Here is a 16,876-nt window from a genome sequence, read left to right on the forward strand (position 1 = left end):
CACCTCACAGGCAGTTGGCCACTCCTGATTTCCTCAACTGTCAGCTCTTTGTAGTCCCCTGTAACTGGGTTTTTTTTAACCTCAGAACACTGAGCTCTGCAGCTGACCAATCAGAGAGTGGGGGGTGCAAGGAGGCAGCAGCCTGGCAGCCACATAGGAATCAATGGGGGGAGCACATTTTACCCCTTTTGACCCACTTAGGGTTCGAATGTCTAAAAATCCCTTCTTAGTGAGCAGCTACACCATGGTAGGAGCGCTCTCCCCGAATTTGGTGGCTCTAGGTCCAGCGGTTTGGCCTGGGTGTTGATTTTACGGTGAGGGAACTTTCATATATATATATATATATTTATATAAGGAAGAACAGTGTTGTAAGCTGCTTTGGGCCCCCCACTGGGGAGGAAAGCAGCATATAAATAAATACTTACAATAAAAATCATTGCAAATAATGCCTACAGCAGACTCACAGGCTTCCTTCTGTCTGTGACTGGACAAGCCGCAAACATTTAGCTTGGCTACTGAGCACTGGTTTCATGGGTCCATCCTATGCTGAATCCCTTCAGCAAGTTATATTTGATGCAAGGAACACCAGAATTTGGGGAGCATCAACAGTACTGATTCAGAACCACTCCCTAGCATAGCACAACATTGATGTTAAGAATACATATGCAAGCTAAGGAACTTCCATTTTTAAGTATGCAAGGAAGATATTTGGTCAGGAACTGGGAATAAAATCAGTGTGGGTTTAAAAAACAGCAACCCACAACTTTGTAACCTACAGCATGGTAAGATAAGATGACTTTTAACATTTTATAGGTCTCTGAACAGCAGCTTAAAGAAGCCATTTCACAAGCTGTTGAAAGCAACAAGTTTGGAAGAGAGAGGCCTCAGTGGAGTCCTGAAGGTAAGAGAGTCCAAGAGGCTGGAAAAGTCAATAAATAACTTGGAATTACAAGAGAAAGGACAAAGGGGAGGGGGGGGAGGAAACAATGTTGGTCTATTAGGAATAAAGACCACAATAGCAGCATAACATCTTTCATTAGGTCTCTGAAACTGGTGAGAAATCTTCTTCAGGAAGTTCATATAATTAAAAAGCCAAAAAAAAACCAATAAGGAGAAAAGATATCTCAGGGCCTGGTGAAAAAGCCTGAGCGGCTTACAGTTTGTAACCAGGTGGAATACAGTAGGTGTTGGGCACACTTCATTAGGTGAAGCCATCAGAGGTGCAACAAAGATCTCAGGTGGTACATTTGGAAATATAAAAGCCAGAGACAATGCAGAAATGAAAAGCCACTCACCCTGCTTGGCTCAGACTTGCCACAAGTTAGAGGGAAAACTCCCCCCAGGTCTTGGTTCTTAAAGGGACAAGTTCTTGAAATCTGATGATTTAACCAGGATTAGACATTAGGTTGGAATCCACAAAGCTGCTTTAAGCCCTTCCCAAACTAGAAAGCAACTGCAGGGAGTAGTCATATGGGTCCAAAACAACATCAAAAAACAATATCTGTTTTATACTTTTTGTTAGGATCAAACTAAACTACTAAAGACAGTGTACAGGCTTCGGAGTTCTCCAGAATTCTTCATCAGACCACATGTTGGGGAAAAAGGAGGGGGAAAAGAAAAAAAGTTGTCTAAGACATTCATTTTTCTCCTTTCCCTTCTCCTTTCTGGTTTTTTTTTTAATATCCAGTTTGACGAAGAATTCTGCAGAACTGAAAAGCTTGCACATTTTGCTTAGTCCTAATAAAAGGTGTTATATAGCTTCTGTTTTACGACTCATCAAATGGGGTTTTTTAGTCACTCTCCCCTCTTTGAGTTCTTTGGGCACACTGGCCAAAGCATTTGTCTATACATTTTAAGTTATTCTTTTTAAATGCAGGTGTGAAAAGTCTGGAAACGAATTGGCATAAGAGACCTCCGTGTGAAAAATACATGGAGAAGAATGCGGAGAAGAACACAACTTATTTCAACCCCCAGTGCCAAAAGCTAATGATCCGCTCCAGCAGCGACAGCAGTTGCAATCCAAGGTCATCTTGTGGAAGTGGCCTTGCCTACCAGCTGTCCAATTTGAAAGCAAAAGGACATAGTATTGATGTCCCGATTAACAGACAGCCGGGCTCCTTGTCCTCTTCCTCCCGAAACAGTCTGGAGAAAGCCTCTTCACCTGGTCTCAAAGAAGTGGATCACCTCTCTTCACATCCCAAAAGGTCTGCGGAGATCCTCGTTAGGAAACCCCGATCATCAAAACCCAAACCTCCGCCAAGGAAGTATTTCAAACAAGACTGCTTCAATAACGAGGAGACTTCCCAAGAAGGGAAAGAGAGGCCCAACATGAAATGCAATGGGAATCCTCCAAATTCACAGGTAAGGCAAGTTCTTATAATGGCCTCCAGCAGCAGCCTTAAAGCATGGCAGATCTCCATGTCCAAACACATAAGTGTTTATAGCTATGGCTTTCAGGATATTAACTAGGCCCCCCTTTGGTGGGTGGGAGCGAAGACTGGTGAATGTGAGAGGGAATTAGCATGAGGGAAAAGAAAAGCTCCATACAAAAAGAACGGACACAACACCTACATTAAATCAAAAAGAAATCCTTTCCAGTATTATGATTTTTGGCACTCCTTCGCATTCTGAAAGAGTATGTATCCTCTCAATATGCATGGTCACCATTTTGTGTGAATAGGGAAACCCACTTCCTTTCGAGCTTCAATGTGTGAACAGTAGCCTCAAACATCTGGGTCTCCCATTGTGTTCCAAAGCTGGAAAATCATGCATTGCACTTATTTACACAAAATATTGAGTGCACATACTGGGAGGATGGTGCATAGTATGCTGTCCCATTACGCAAGGCAGGAGCATTAAAATTGTATTTCCTTGTAAGGGATAGAGAGATATCTATGTTATAAAAAAGGTAAAGGTTCCCTTGCTCAAAAGGAATCCGACTCTAGGGTTGCGGTGCTCATCTCCGTTTCAAAGCCAAAGAGCCAGTGCTGTCCGAAGACATTTCCGTGGTCATGTGGCCGGTGTTGCCCTGCAAGCCTATCAATGTGTTTTTTATGGAATATGAACTGTGCAAAGGGACTGTACAACATGGAGACTTGAGAATACCTGTTGAGACTGCACACCTGAAAGAGGGACACCTTCCTTTAGTGTTGCTGCCACAGTGTTAGTCCAGAGTCATCAGACATCTCACCTGCTGTGAGATGAAGCAGTCCCATAAGCCTGTACACCATGCCACGGAATACATGAGGACAGAGAACTCCAGACGCCATCAGGAGTTTCTTCAAGCACATGTAGGCAACCCCCCATCCTCCAAACCTGCAAAGCTGCACGTAACTCTGAGACTCCAATAATAGTTGCTTAGCAACTAATTGCTCAACCATCAGCCAGCCGGCTAGGGCCATCAAGAGACAATATCCCTAGCCTGATGATTCAATCACTCTTCATCCAGGTGCCAGTCCTCAGTCTAAATTTCTAGCTCTCAATATTGACTACTCCTTAGTCCCCCTCCCCTCTTCCAGCCAGCCAATAGTATGTTTTATGGGACGGACTAACAGAAGGTGTCACAACGGGATGTGGCCAGCCTAGCCAGCCCTCCCAACACGTTATAAAAGATGCTGCCCGACCACATGGTCTCTCTCTTATCCTCTCCACGACCCCTATCGAAGCTTTAACCCTCTTATGTCCAGCTTGCTATCCACATACCCTATCTCCATCTTTAACCTCTAGTCTGCAGCTAGAGTCCACGTGGTTCTGCCGGTTCAGAGCACGTGTTCCCCATTTTCTATTTCTAAACCCCTCCATTCTTCCATTGGAACGGCTCAATCAATGAAGACAGGTAAATATTGCCCAACCAACGAATGTCCTGCTAATGCAACTGTGTTAAGGATCTATCTTTATTTCTTAGTATAAGTATAAATGTGTGTGTGTTTGTGTATTGTTTGAATGATATATATTCCCCAGTTAAAAGACATTATATTTAATTGAATACAGTCTCTGTGTCTGTTCTGGTGCTTACAGCAAAGGTGGGGCTTCTGTATACATTGGTGTGAACCCTAATTTGCCTATTGCCAGTTAATAATCATAACTTCCCCTAGACTAATTAATAATTCAAGGCAATTTGGCTAACACCGGCATGACTAAACACCAAGGCGCACGGAATGCTGTTACCTTCCCACTGAAGTGGTTCCTATTTATCTACTTGCAATTTCTTGCTTTCGAACTGCGAGGTTGGCAGGAGCTGGAACTAGAGACGGGAGCTCATGCCGTCATGCGGCAACTTGAGTCTTGAACTGCTGAACTACCGACCTTCCACAGCCCGCAGTTCAGCGTCTTAACCACTTGAGCCACCGCAGCTCCTATCTATGTTATAGATCTAAACTAATACAACTAATACAATAGCCATTTCCTCTCTCTGAAGATCTGCAGATTTAATGAAGGGGGAGAGGAAAGCATTGAGGATTGTCAGAAGATTGTCAGCACCATGTAGTGTAGATCTGTAGAAAGTGAATGACAGGAGGAAAAGGACTGGCTCAAGGAAGAAGGGAAAAAAGCACAGAATTTCTACTTGAATTTGTTACTGGAGAGTGAAGGTACATTTGGACTGAAAAGTGAGGGTTCTTTTATATCCACCAAACATAGTTCCTTGCGAGAGCCTTCATGTGAACTATGCCTGGATGGCCATTGTGGAGTGCCTCCAGAACCCTTTCCCTGAGCTTAGGGGGCACCACCACTCTGGTCGTACAAAGCAGACAGCCCTTGTGGATGAACAGTTCTGTTTGCTGAGTGCTGTACGGCCAAAACTCCAGCTCCAAATGACCCACCGGCTACCCCCTCCATGCCCAGTTAAGGAATCGGCGAGAATAGAGTCCTTAGCTGACGCAGCAGCAATGTCTGAGGAGTGTACTGGAGGCTGAGGCAGTTCATCAAGGGCTAAGACATGGAGGCTGAGGCAGTTCGTCAAGGGCTAACACATCATAGGCGGGAGCAGGGTCAGCATCCAGTTGGGTCAGCGTCCAGTTGGGTCAGTGCTCCAAGTCATAGTCGTATGTTGATAAAAAAAATAGCCCACCGCAGCATGTGGGGGGACATCACATTGGGCATCTGGTGGTCTGGTGAGAAAAGTCCCAGTAGCGGCTTATGATCGATGACAAGGAGGAACCGGCGGCCATACACAAAGTCATGGAACTTTTTCATTCCTGCCACCAAGGCAAGCCCCTACTTGTCGATCTGAGCATAATTCTTTTCTGCGGCCATCAGGGACCGTGAATAGTATACGATGGGTGCTTCCTGCCCATCAGCCATGACATGGCTCAAAACTGCGCCAACCCCATATGGTGAGGCATCGGCTGCCAATACCAACATTTTTTACTCATCGTAGTGCATTAACTCAGCTTTAGATGACAGCAGCTCTTTTACTGGCATAAACGCCTTTTTGTGTTTAGCGCCCCATTCCCATCTCACCCCTTTGTGCAGCAACCCATGGAGCGGGTCCGCTATGGAGGCTTTGTGGGGTAAAAAGGAATGATAGAAATTAAGGATTCTAAGAAACGATTGCAGCTCTTTTTTGGAACTGGGGTGGGGCACGTTCTGAATCGCAGATACCTTATCTGCCATAGGGCGGACTCCCTGATCATCTATGAGGAACCCCAGGAATTCAACTTGTGACACACCAATATAACATAGTTTTTTAACCTTCAGACCAGCTTCTTTGAAGTGACTCAAGACCGCCCTCAGACGGTTTAACAACTCGGTTTCATTTGCCCCTGCAATAAGCACATCATCAAAATACGGAACTACTCCCGGTAACCCTCTTAGTAGCCCTTCCATGAGCCCTTGGAATATACCTGGGGCGACGTTGACCCCAAATTGTAACCTTTTCACATGAAATGCACCTCGGTGCGTTACAATCGTTTGTGCTTCTGCAGCTTTTTAGTCGACGGGAAGCTGCTGATAAGCCTGTGCAAGATCTAGTTTGGCAAATACCTTTCCACCTCCCAGCGACACTAGCACATGGCTTATTACTGGCACCCGATAAGAATGTTGTTGCAAAGCCTTATTAATTGTACATTTATAATCAGCGCAAATACGCACCGACCCATCGGATTTTACAGGCGTTGCAATAGGCGTCTCCCATTTTGCAAAAGGAACAGGTTCAAGGATACCTTGCACGATCAATTTATCTAATTCAGCCTCTATTTTGGCCTTCATAGATATTGGAAACCTTCCTATACCTTAGCCTGATAGGCACCACTGAGGGGTCTAGATCGAAACTTATAGGCAGACCGGTGTACCGACCAAGCCCCCCATCAAAAACCTCTGGAAATTCATCATAAATGCATTCCCCTTTATTCATACACACTTTGTTAACCCCGGTTACGGCAATACCGAGGGGTTTAAACCAATCCAGGCCCAACAGGCTGGCCCAGTCTCCCTCAGCCACAAGGAGGGACAACAATACCTTGCGACCCCTGAACTCCAGAACAATGATCCCGCTCATGACTCCTGCCACTGTCTTCAGTGGGGTCCGTTTGTGTCGTGCAGCTTGTGTCCAGTGGACATCATCAGCTTCCTCGTCGGAGCCGCTGGTCGACTGGTGGTGCACTGACTGGTCCTTAACGACTGGGTTGTGGCACTGACGGACCTCTCTCGTTGACCTCTCAGCAGCCTCAGCGTAGGCCACACCGTGAGTGCTGTCTTGGCAAACAGGTGCTGCTGTAGCCTCTCGTCACGTAGGCCACGCACAAGCCTGTCGAGGAGAGCTTCCTCCAGGTCGGTGAAGTTGCAGGGTTTGGCTGCTTTTTGCAGGGCTGTGACATACTCAGCAATTGACTTGGTTGAGCCCTGACTTTGCTTGTAAAAAGCATGACGGTAAGCAATTTGGGATGCTTGAGGCAAGAAGTGAGCTTTCAGCCGAATCCGTTATGACCTTCCAGGTTGCTGTGTAGATGTCAGTTGGAGCAACCAGGGACTGGGCAACATCAAAAACGGTCTTGCTGCAGGAACTGAGGAGCGTCGCCTTCTTCCTCGCCTCGTCCATGATTTGGTTTGCTTGCAGGAGGAACTCGAACCTGGATAGGTACAAGTCCCAGTCTTGAAAGCCTTGAACGCCGGGTTGACGGCCATCACAGCGGTTGGGGCGACCACAACGGTAAATGGTGCCTTGGCTTGCACGACCAGGTGTGTGTCTTCATTCTCCATCCTGGCGTTGGTTCAGCGGGGCTGCCTACCCACTTTTAGAATCCCATCCTCATCGCCAATTATTAAGTATTGACTCAACGCCGTCTCGTAACAGTGAATCAGCTTTATTGGTTTCAAACAGGAACAGTGAAGAACACACGACGACAAACAGTGGAGTAGGGCTCCTTTTAAACTATCCCAGGCTGGTGTAGCCACGCCCTAGAATAGTTAAAGACCAATGGCATTACAAAGATAACATCCAATCAGATCAGTTCCCTTCTGAACATTTCTCTGCATTCTGATTGGGTACATTCATACATTAGCCAATAGTATTGTTACAGCTTACAATCCTTCTTTTGCTCTCAAGCTTAACATGGCTTTTGATATCGCTAAAGACATAACACTTAGAATCCATAGAATCACACAGAGTTGGAAAGGGCCATACAGGCCGTCTAGTCCAATCCCCTACTCAATGCAAGATCAGCCTAGAGCATCCCTGACTTATGGCTCTCTCTTGCTTTAAAAGACAGACTGAGACTTTTGGCAAATCTGCAGAGGAAGAGTGTTCTGGAGTTACATGTATGTGTGTATGTGTGGAACACCAAGAACACAAGGAGAAAGGCCTTTAGCCTCCCCCCATGCTGTTTTTGCCTCTTCAAGCCACCCCATGTAGCCACTATTGGTTCTGTTGAGAAACTTGTGTATAGTCATGTAAATATTGTGATTTTTAATTTATATATATATAAATTAATTTTATGTATATAATATATAATTTTATTATATATAATTATTATATAATTTTTATGCGACAACCAAAACAAACATACTGTTATGTATTTGCTTATGTGTTATGCGATGTAGTCTAAACCGGAGCTTCAGGCACAAGCTCCATTGACTCTCAGGTATTCTAAACCCTGCAGTTGTATTAATCACTGTTGCGCAACAGACCATTCCGGAAAGACTCTGACTGATGGTGGGAACAAATCCCATTGGTCCTAAGCTCTTTATCATGATTGAACATTACTAGCGAGGGTGTGGCCTCGCTAGTTCAAAATGCATAAAGAAGAAGAAGAAGAGAAGAGTTTGGATTTATACCCCGCCCTTCACTTGGAGTCTCAGAGCAGCTTACAAACTCCTCTCCCTTTCCACTCCCCACAACAGACACCCTATGAGGTGGGTGGGGCTGAGAGAACTTTGACACAAACTGCTCTTTTTCAAGGATAGCTGTGCCAGAGCTTGTGACTGACCCAAGGTCACATCAGCAGGTGCAAGTGGAGGAGTGGGGAATCAAACCCGGTTCTCCCAGATTAGAGTCCACGCACTTAACCACTACACCAAACTGGCTCTCTAAAGTTGAATCGTTCTATGAGTGTTGTTGTTGTGTTCTGAGCTGAATAAAGAAATCACTGTTTTTGGAAACGCTGCCTCAATCTCAGTATATAACACTGGCAACTAGGATGGGATTTAGTGGGTAGGCAGCCCCACTGAACCTGCTCTGATCACTGCAGTGGGTAAGGAATTGTCACCTTGGCCCTCGGGAGAAGTCAGAGAACACAGCCACCTGCCGCTCCAGCATGACACTACAACGGCCACCAAGGGCCACTTCGAACCGTTCGATTCGACTACCGAGGACTGGGACACCTACGTTGCCCAGTTTGAGTTTTACATTACAGCTCAACAAATTACGGATGCAAATAACAAGAAAGCTACTTTTCTCAGCGTCTGCAGCTAGAACATTTTTGATGTGGCTAAGACATTAGTTGCACCTGCTGAGCTCAAGGACACTGCGTTCGTAGCAATCAAGGCCAAACTACGTGACCATTTTTCACCTAAGCCTTCAGAGATCGCATGTCGGCACACATTCCACAGACGAGACCAAACTCAAGGCGAGTCAATGCTGAGTATGTGACAGCGCTTCGGAAAACAGCGCGGCAGTGCAAGTTCACAGACTTAAACGATAGACTCCGTGAGAAGTTAGTTTGTGGCCTGTGGGTCAAAAAGTTACTATGGCCCCAGTCATATGGGCAGGACAATGTGGGGGGAAAGCGTGGCTGTTTGCCCCGGGGCAAAATAACACATGGTTGCGTGAGCAGACGTCCCGTGGAGGTCCCGTGGAGGTTCCATGGTTAGGGGAAGGTGCCGATCACAGGACAATCCTGCGGTGCTGCAAAGAAGCGGGGCCGCGGGGCAAACGGGGTTGTGATTTTTTTGTTAAACTAAAGTGTGCGCATGCTCCGTTGGGTGCTTGTGCGCATCCGTGGAGACTTGGGGGGGGAACCCTTTTTGCGAGGGAACATGGGCGGGCACCGAAACTACCACTGGATCAGACGCCCGCCCATGCCCCGCAGTTTCCGGAAACTAGTACCTCGGAGGTACCAGTTTTTTACAGCGCATCTTTGAAGTGAAGCCTCGGGTGAGCCACGGGAGCTCTACGCTTCCCAGATGTGGCGATGAGATCGCGCCTGGAAAATCTGCCTATTTTCCGTCTCTCTAGCGTTCCTAATGCTCCGTGTGACCGCAGCCAATGATGGCTTTTCACCACAAAAGGACTTATATTGATATGAAGAAGCAATATCTGCAGAAACTGCTGACCAGTTGACCAGAGAGTGCGCGAATCCAGAATTCCACCAACGCCCCATAAGTTGCAGCCGGTGCATCAGGGGATCCTGGAAGAATCTGACAGCGAGGACGACTCAGTCTACTGAACACAGACCGAGAGGCACAAGTGCTCCAGTCAACGACCCACTCCCAGATCGCAATGTGCCAGTCATGGTGGTGACCCTGAGCACCGTAAGTGTAGGTTCCACGAGGCCCAGTGTCGGGATTGCAAGAAGGTTGGACACCTTGCCCGGGCCTGCTGCTCGTCTTAAGCCAAGATGTCACCCAGAACATCTCATAGTAGACTTCAATCGTCATCAAGGGACACTACTGCATCTACCGGCTGCCACTCAATGAACAACTGCATCTCCCACTTGTCGGTGTACAGCACTCAGCTCCAAACAAAAAACAAAATCAAAGTGACTGTAGTCCTCTATAACGCTCCCTGCGAGATGGAGGTCGATTCAGGATTGGTGCTTACCATCATCTCAATGCAGACTGTACACCGGCTATTCCCCAGATGGAGCAAACGACAGCTCAAGTCTGGCAAGTTCCACCTCATTGATTTCCAGAGACAGCGCATTCCCGTTGCAGGAATTGGCACATTCATGGTTTGAAGTTCTACGGCCAACTGAGCATTGTAGTGGTCAAAGGACATCATCCCAGTCTCCTGGGATATGATTAGTTTGATGCTCTAGGCCTTACAGGGGTCCAGCAGATCAGGCCCCTCCGGTTCTCTCGCCAAGAATGATCCATGGGTAGGTCTTCATGTCTGCATACTGCAATGAACGGTACTATGGGTCAGAAAAAGCCATCGCTCATGCCGATGCATGTAGACAACTGCCAATCTGGGAACCGGACATCAACCAATCCCCTGCATGTGAAATCAGGGCGATCGAGGTACTTCCACAGCCACCCTATGATGTTGCCTCACATTCCACAAGTGATCCCATGAATTCCTGGGTCTTCAACTGGCAGACCCCTGAGTTCCAGGTTTTCAAGTTGCGTCAACACAAACTGTTGGTTCACAAGGGATGCCTGCTTTGAGGGAATCGCATGGCCATTCCCCCCCAACATCGACGCCAGGTGCTGGAGGCCCGGTATACTGCCAACCCTGCCAGGAGTGACCGCCTATGAATTGCAACACTCCCCAGGCAACTATTGGGTTGGAGACAACTCGCAACACTCCCCAGTCAACAATCGGGTCGGAGGCAGTAGTACCTCGACAACCCGTGCTGAGATCTTGCAGAACTAACACAGCTTACAGACCCTGAGAGTTCGAGCACTATGGTTCCTGACGGACCCTGACGGACCATTTCACCAATTTCAGCGGAGACCCTGTCGTGACAGCTGGGGAACTCTAACTTAGGGGGGAGGGGTGTTATGTATTTGCTTATGTGTTATGCAATGTAATCTAAACTGGAGCTTCAGGCACAAGATCCATTGACTCTCAGGTATTCTAAACACTGCAATTGGATTGGTCGCTGCTGCACAACAGACCGGAAAGACTCTGACCGACGGCAGGAACAAATCCCATTGGTCCTATACTCTCTATCGTGATTGGACATTACTGTACTAGGGGGTGTGGCCTCGCTAGTTCAAAATGTATAAAGTTGGGTCACTGTTTTTGGAAACGCTGCCTCAATCTCAGTATATAACACATACATACATACAAATATAGGGAGATCCCTTTAATTCATTATTCAGTCTATTTGGTGACCTCATACAGTATCTGAGTATATTCATTAATTTTTCCACCTTATAGTTTTCATATATACCTTTTGCTTACAGTTAAGGTTCAAGCTCCCCAACAGGGTAGTCTTGCTTCCCTCCTCTGCTCTCCACACAGTCTGCACCCTTCTGCATCTAAGGGCTCCACCCCTTCCTGGCTCATTCCATTCCTAGCCAGGAGTTACAGTAGTTTCATGGGATGTCTGCAGGCATGAAAACAGCAAATGCATATGAGAGACAAAGTCCTCCTGTTGTTCCCCAACAAGCATGAAGACTTTGTAGTGTGTAGAGATGGAGCCTCGGAAACCATAAAATGGGAAGAGGTGGTCTCTATGGTAATGCAGTGGCATGAACAATGGGAGCTAACCAGAAAATCCATCCCCTTCCACCCATGAATGGTAAACAGGCCATTTGTTATTGGAATGTTTGAAATGTATGTTGTTTGTTTATGTTTTTGTTTATGTATGTTTATGGTTTAAATTGGTTTTGTAACTGTATGGTTTGTTATCTTGTTGTAAACTGCCCTGAGCCCCGCGTAGGCAGGGAAGGGCGGTTAAGAAATCCAATGAAATAAATAAATAAATGATGTATTTGCATTATGGACAGATTTAAGCATTATGTATCAAACCCCCTCTAGATTACCTTTTCCCAAGAGATTCCCAAGAGAATATTTTTGTACAAGCTTGGAAAGTTTCAGGATGGGTACAGAAATGTGAATTTTTTTGAAAACAGAAATGAACTTTACCCTTGGGTAGCCTGAGCTTAGAAATGAGAAGTACCTACTAGCATGCAAAGTAAGAAAAACGGATAAATCAACAGTACAGGTTTTGCAGGAAAGTACCACACTTCCACAAATCATTAAAAAAAACCTTAAGGTATTAAAATTTAGATATGATTTAGGGGTTTCCCCTCACATGCTCATGAATATTAATCACAGAAGGGGGGGAAAGCCATAGATCAATCCACAATAACTCTTGTGTTGTGAGACCACACCAATGAACACACCAATGTCTAATTATAAAATATGTGCCAACCAAAGAAATGATTCACAAGACCTAGGCAAGACACAGAATATGCAAAGAAAAATCCACAGATATATGCAGATTGATCAGAGGTCTAGCACACTCCTGAATACTGCAGAGGATTGTAGAAGGAGAAGAGGAGGAGATAGGATTTATACCCCGCACTTCACTACCCAAAGGAGTCTCAGAGTGGCTTACAAACTCCTTTCCCTTCCCCTCCCCACAACAGACACCCTGTGAGCAATATTCCCTCTAAGCTGTGAAGCCTTCTGAGCAAAAATTCTACTTTGTGAGCTACTGCCATTAAAGTTGTGAGTGAGCAACTTGGCTACTGTATAAATTAGTTTGCTCTGGAGCCATCCTTCCTGAGCTAAGACAAAAAGGTGTGAGCTGGAGGTTAAAAATCTGTGAGCTAGCTCACACTAACTCAGTTTAGAGGGAACACGGCCTGTGAGGTAGGTGGGACTGAGAGAGCTCTGACAAAAACTGCTCTTTTTCAAGAACAGCTGTGCCAGAACTATGGCTTGCCCAAGGTCATCCAGCAGGTGCAAGTGGAGGAGTGGGGATTCAAACTCGGTTCTCCCAGATTAGAGTCTGCGCACTTTACGACTACACCAGTTGGCTGAAGCTGAAAGCCATCTGTGCTGACTTACAATATTGAAGCTGCTGCCAAGTAACTGTTCAGGACGGCAAAATCACACAGCTTAGATACAATTTCAGAATACTATTTTTGAGAAACAAAATGAGGTGATAATAATCATCATATAATAGAGCCATTTTGTAAATAGGCCACCACAGAATAAGACAGATGTTTTCAAACTATTCTGAAGGCGAAATTCTGTAAAGGTACCCCTGACAAAGCAGTTTACCACATCTACTGATCAATGATCTCAGATGGTACTCCACATTGTGACTGGGCTGCTAAAAACATAGCCTAGAAATCTTCTCCAGTAGGGAGGGATTCCCCAGCAAAAAAGTCCATGTAGAAAGGTTCACCAAAGGTAGGAGATGTAAAAACAAACAAAAATGGAGTGAAGTTGCTATATCCTGAAAAACACACTAATTTTATTGTTGTTTTTTTAATGTAATATTGAATATTGTAACATTCAAAAACAACTTTATTCAGGGAGCATTAAAAGGGTTTCACATTGACAGTTTAATCTTAAATGCATTTTAAGGGCATTGCAAGAAGATATTTTAAACAGTGATACTTGCAAATTGTTTGGCACCACATCAATCAAAACCTTTGTACAACTTGAACATTCTGCCCCTTCCCCCTTTGCATAGTTTTTCCAAATGCCTCCTTTGTCCGTGGCAAAGGTGAGATTTGAATCGGGGATTGCAGCTTGACACTAGACTAGATTACATCCCCACCCCCAATATGAAATATTAAATTGTTCTGTCTGACCCCTGAACAAAAGTGTTGTGCTGTCGTTCCAGCCTGGGTGCATAGAACACAGCTTTCTGCAACTATGTTTTGTCACACTTATGTTTCCTGTTTATCCCACAGGAAGTAAGAGACATGCTGCGGCAGAGAACTAAAACAGTTAAAACCCACGGCTCCTTTGCAAGTTCTTTAGTGCTAAGAGCTGCAGAACAACCCACTGTGTGTTTAGCAGCTGCAGATCAAGAAAAGAAAACCAACAAAGGTATGTTACTGGGATTAAATGTTGGCAAATGCATGCCTTTGAGAGAGTGGTATTTCAGTGCTTTTCAAAGGGTCTTTCAGCACAGCGGCCCATAAACTAGCTCATATTAATTATGACTAAGATTGATTGAAGCCAGTGGAACTAGTTATTAGTTAAGTGATTAGTGTAAGTCTAATAGCTTTAAATGCAGAGGAATTGCATGGATGGGTTACGCATGAGTAAGTCTCACTGGATTCACTGAGCAACTGTGGCTAGTCAGAGGTCCATTTATGAAAAGACAAATTGTAGCAACACATTATTGTGACAAGAGAGAGACCTTGCATCAATTGTCATGCAAACTGACTAGAACAGTCAAAAGAAGTGGGGTCAATAGCTTATTCTGGAAGGGAAATAGTTACAGGATGAAGGGAAGGGGCTTGGCCATGAAACTCATTGGATGACCTCCCATCAGTCATTCTCTCTCATGCCTTTTCCTACCTCACAGGGCTGTGGTGAGACTTGAATGCTTTAGTAGCTTTTCCCTAAAACAAGGGTGGGAATCAAATGTGATCAGAAAAGTCAGAATGGATTTTGGTTTTTGTTTACAGAAAATGTATGTTGTGTCTGATTTATTCATTCTAAAACTAAACCCAGTGCAAACATAAACAGCCCAGGTGATATTATTATAAATACTGATAGATAAAGGTGTTATTTATTATTTATTTATTTCATTCAGTTTGTATCCCGCTGACCCCCTTAGGGCTCTGAGCGGCTTACATGTTTCAATTAACCTAGGGGCACATACATATAGGGAAAGTGACAAGCCTACCAGGCACCCCTTTTTGTAGCGGATCTTCGTTGTTGTCTTTCTTGCGGGAGATAGTCCGGCGGCGTCCTCTCTGGCGCTGGTCTTTGAAGTTACGCCTTCTGTTCCCACCTTCCGGCTGTTGCGATTCCTTTTCCGGGCCTGGGCCACTCGCACTTCCGCACATGCTCGCTGCGGCCTCTGTCCAGACTAGGCTCCGGCCTGCTGTGATGCTCCGCCTCCGCGCTTGTTGGTCCGGCCTCCTTTGCTCGCTTTTTGCCTCACCAGCTGCCGCCATACTTCGCCGCTGCTGCCACTCATCGCTCACCGCTGTCGCCGCTACACAAGGGATGGGTGCCCCCCCGCTCTAATAGCAGGTACCCATTTGTCTATTCGCCCTTTAACGGGCTTTTGAGCCGCTGGGTGGGCGGTAAAGGTAAAGGTTCCCTTGCTCGAAAGCCAGTCAAATCCAACTCTAGGGTTGCGGTGCTCATCTCCGTTTCAAAGCCGAAGAGCCAGCGCTGTCCGAAGACGTTTCCGTGGTCATGTGGCCGGCATGACTAAACACCAAGGCGCACAGAATGCTGTTACCTTCCCACCAAAGTGGTACCTATTTAAAAAAGGTAAAGGTTCCCTTGCTCGAAAGCCAGTCGAATCCGACTCTAGGGTTGCGGTGCTCATCCCCGTTTCAAAGCCGAAGAGCCAGCACTGTCCGAAGACGTTTCCGTGGTCATGTGGCCAGCATGACTAAACACCAAGGCACACGGAACACTGTGACCTTCCCACCCTATTTATCTACTTGCAATTTCTTGCTTTCGAACTGCTAGGTTGGCAGGAGCTGGAACTAGAGACGGGAGCTCACTCCGTCATGCGGCACCCGGGTCTCGAACTGCTGAACTACCGACCTTCCACAGCCTGCAGTTCAGCGTCTTAACCACTTGAGCCACCGCAGTACCTATTTATCTACTTGCAATTTCTTGCTTTCAAACTGCTAGGTTGGCAGGAATAAATACTAATACTGACACATGGCCATAATTTAGACTAGATAATATTAACTAGTTGGTAAAATGACAGAGTTCAGAACTAAACTGAGGTCAACAGAAACTTAAAATAGAGTAGGTACAATCACCCACTTTCCATTTTACTGTCAGCAAGCTGCCATGGTGTTCTGTGTTATTTGTGTCTTTGTACAGTTGCTCACCCCCCCCCTGCCTGTTCGCTAGTATTCTCTTCTGCTGTAATGCCTAAGCCAAACAACTGGAGGATGTATTGGGGGAGTTCGCTTCACTGCCAGCTTGTTGCTTTTAGAGCCTGGGAACTGCACCTGTGTTATGTCTGGAGATAGCCTGGTTCTCAGGGAATGAGCGCGAACCTGTTTTAGCTTCCCCACCAGCGGGAAGGTGACCTATTGGTTATGTACCTGTTTCAAATCCCTTTATTATGCTTGCCCTAACCGTTTGTAGTCAGTTCTAACAAAGAACGTGTTTGAGTATCTTCCAATGCTTTGAAATAAAATCTTGCTTTAAAAACGTGGATTTATTCTCGATGCTTGGGATCCCAACAGGTTGTTAGAACTCTCATCGTTCCTGTCGTCCCGAGTCTGGCGAGACCATGAGCGGGATAGAGGGAACCACACCTAACACGGAGGGGGACACGGGATCGGTCCCAACGACCTCCACAACGTTGATCACCACGACGGCCGCTTCTTCGTTGGTTGCTGTGGGGGGAACGCTTCCCCGGCTACCTGCTTACTTGTCCTGGCCGCCTCCGACCCCTTCGCAATGGGGCCCGCGGCAGACACCAATGCAGGAGGATTGGACTATGTATAATGCCAAGGGCACCAGGGAGGTTTATTCCCGCCGTGGCAGTGGACTTCGGGAGAGTCTGTTCGATAAAGGATTATTTCCCGACACGGA

The 16,876-nt window shown here is 46.0% G+C and overlaps 1 protein-coding gene across 1 annotated transcript in view; it reads left to right on the forward strand.

Annotated features, from left to right (window-relative positions):
- Positions 1-16,876, forward strand: part of IL16 (interleukin 16) — a 103,683-nt gene that overhangs the window by 69,454 nt on the left and 17,353 nt on the right. The window contains exons 13-15 of the mRNA XM_015405400.1: positions 814-901; positions 1,877-2,361; positions 14,038-14,176. Of these exons, the coding sequence (XP_015260886.1) occupies positions 814-901; positions 1,877-2,361; positions 14,038-14,176 (712 nt within the window). The remainder of the gene's footprint in view (positions 1-813; positions 902-1,876; positions 2,362-14,037; positions 14,177-16,876) is intronic.

This window comes from Gekko japonicus, unplaced genomic scaffold, assembly GCF_001447785.1.
Source record: "Gekko japonicus isolate JY-2015 unplaced genomic scaffold, Gekko_japonicus_V1.1 scaffold1339, whole genome shotgun sequence".
Classification (NCBI taxonomy): domain Eukaryota; kingdom Metazoa; phylum Chordata; class Lepidosauria; order Squamata; family Gekkonidae; genus Gekko; species Gekko japonicus.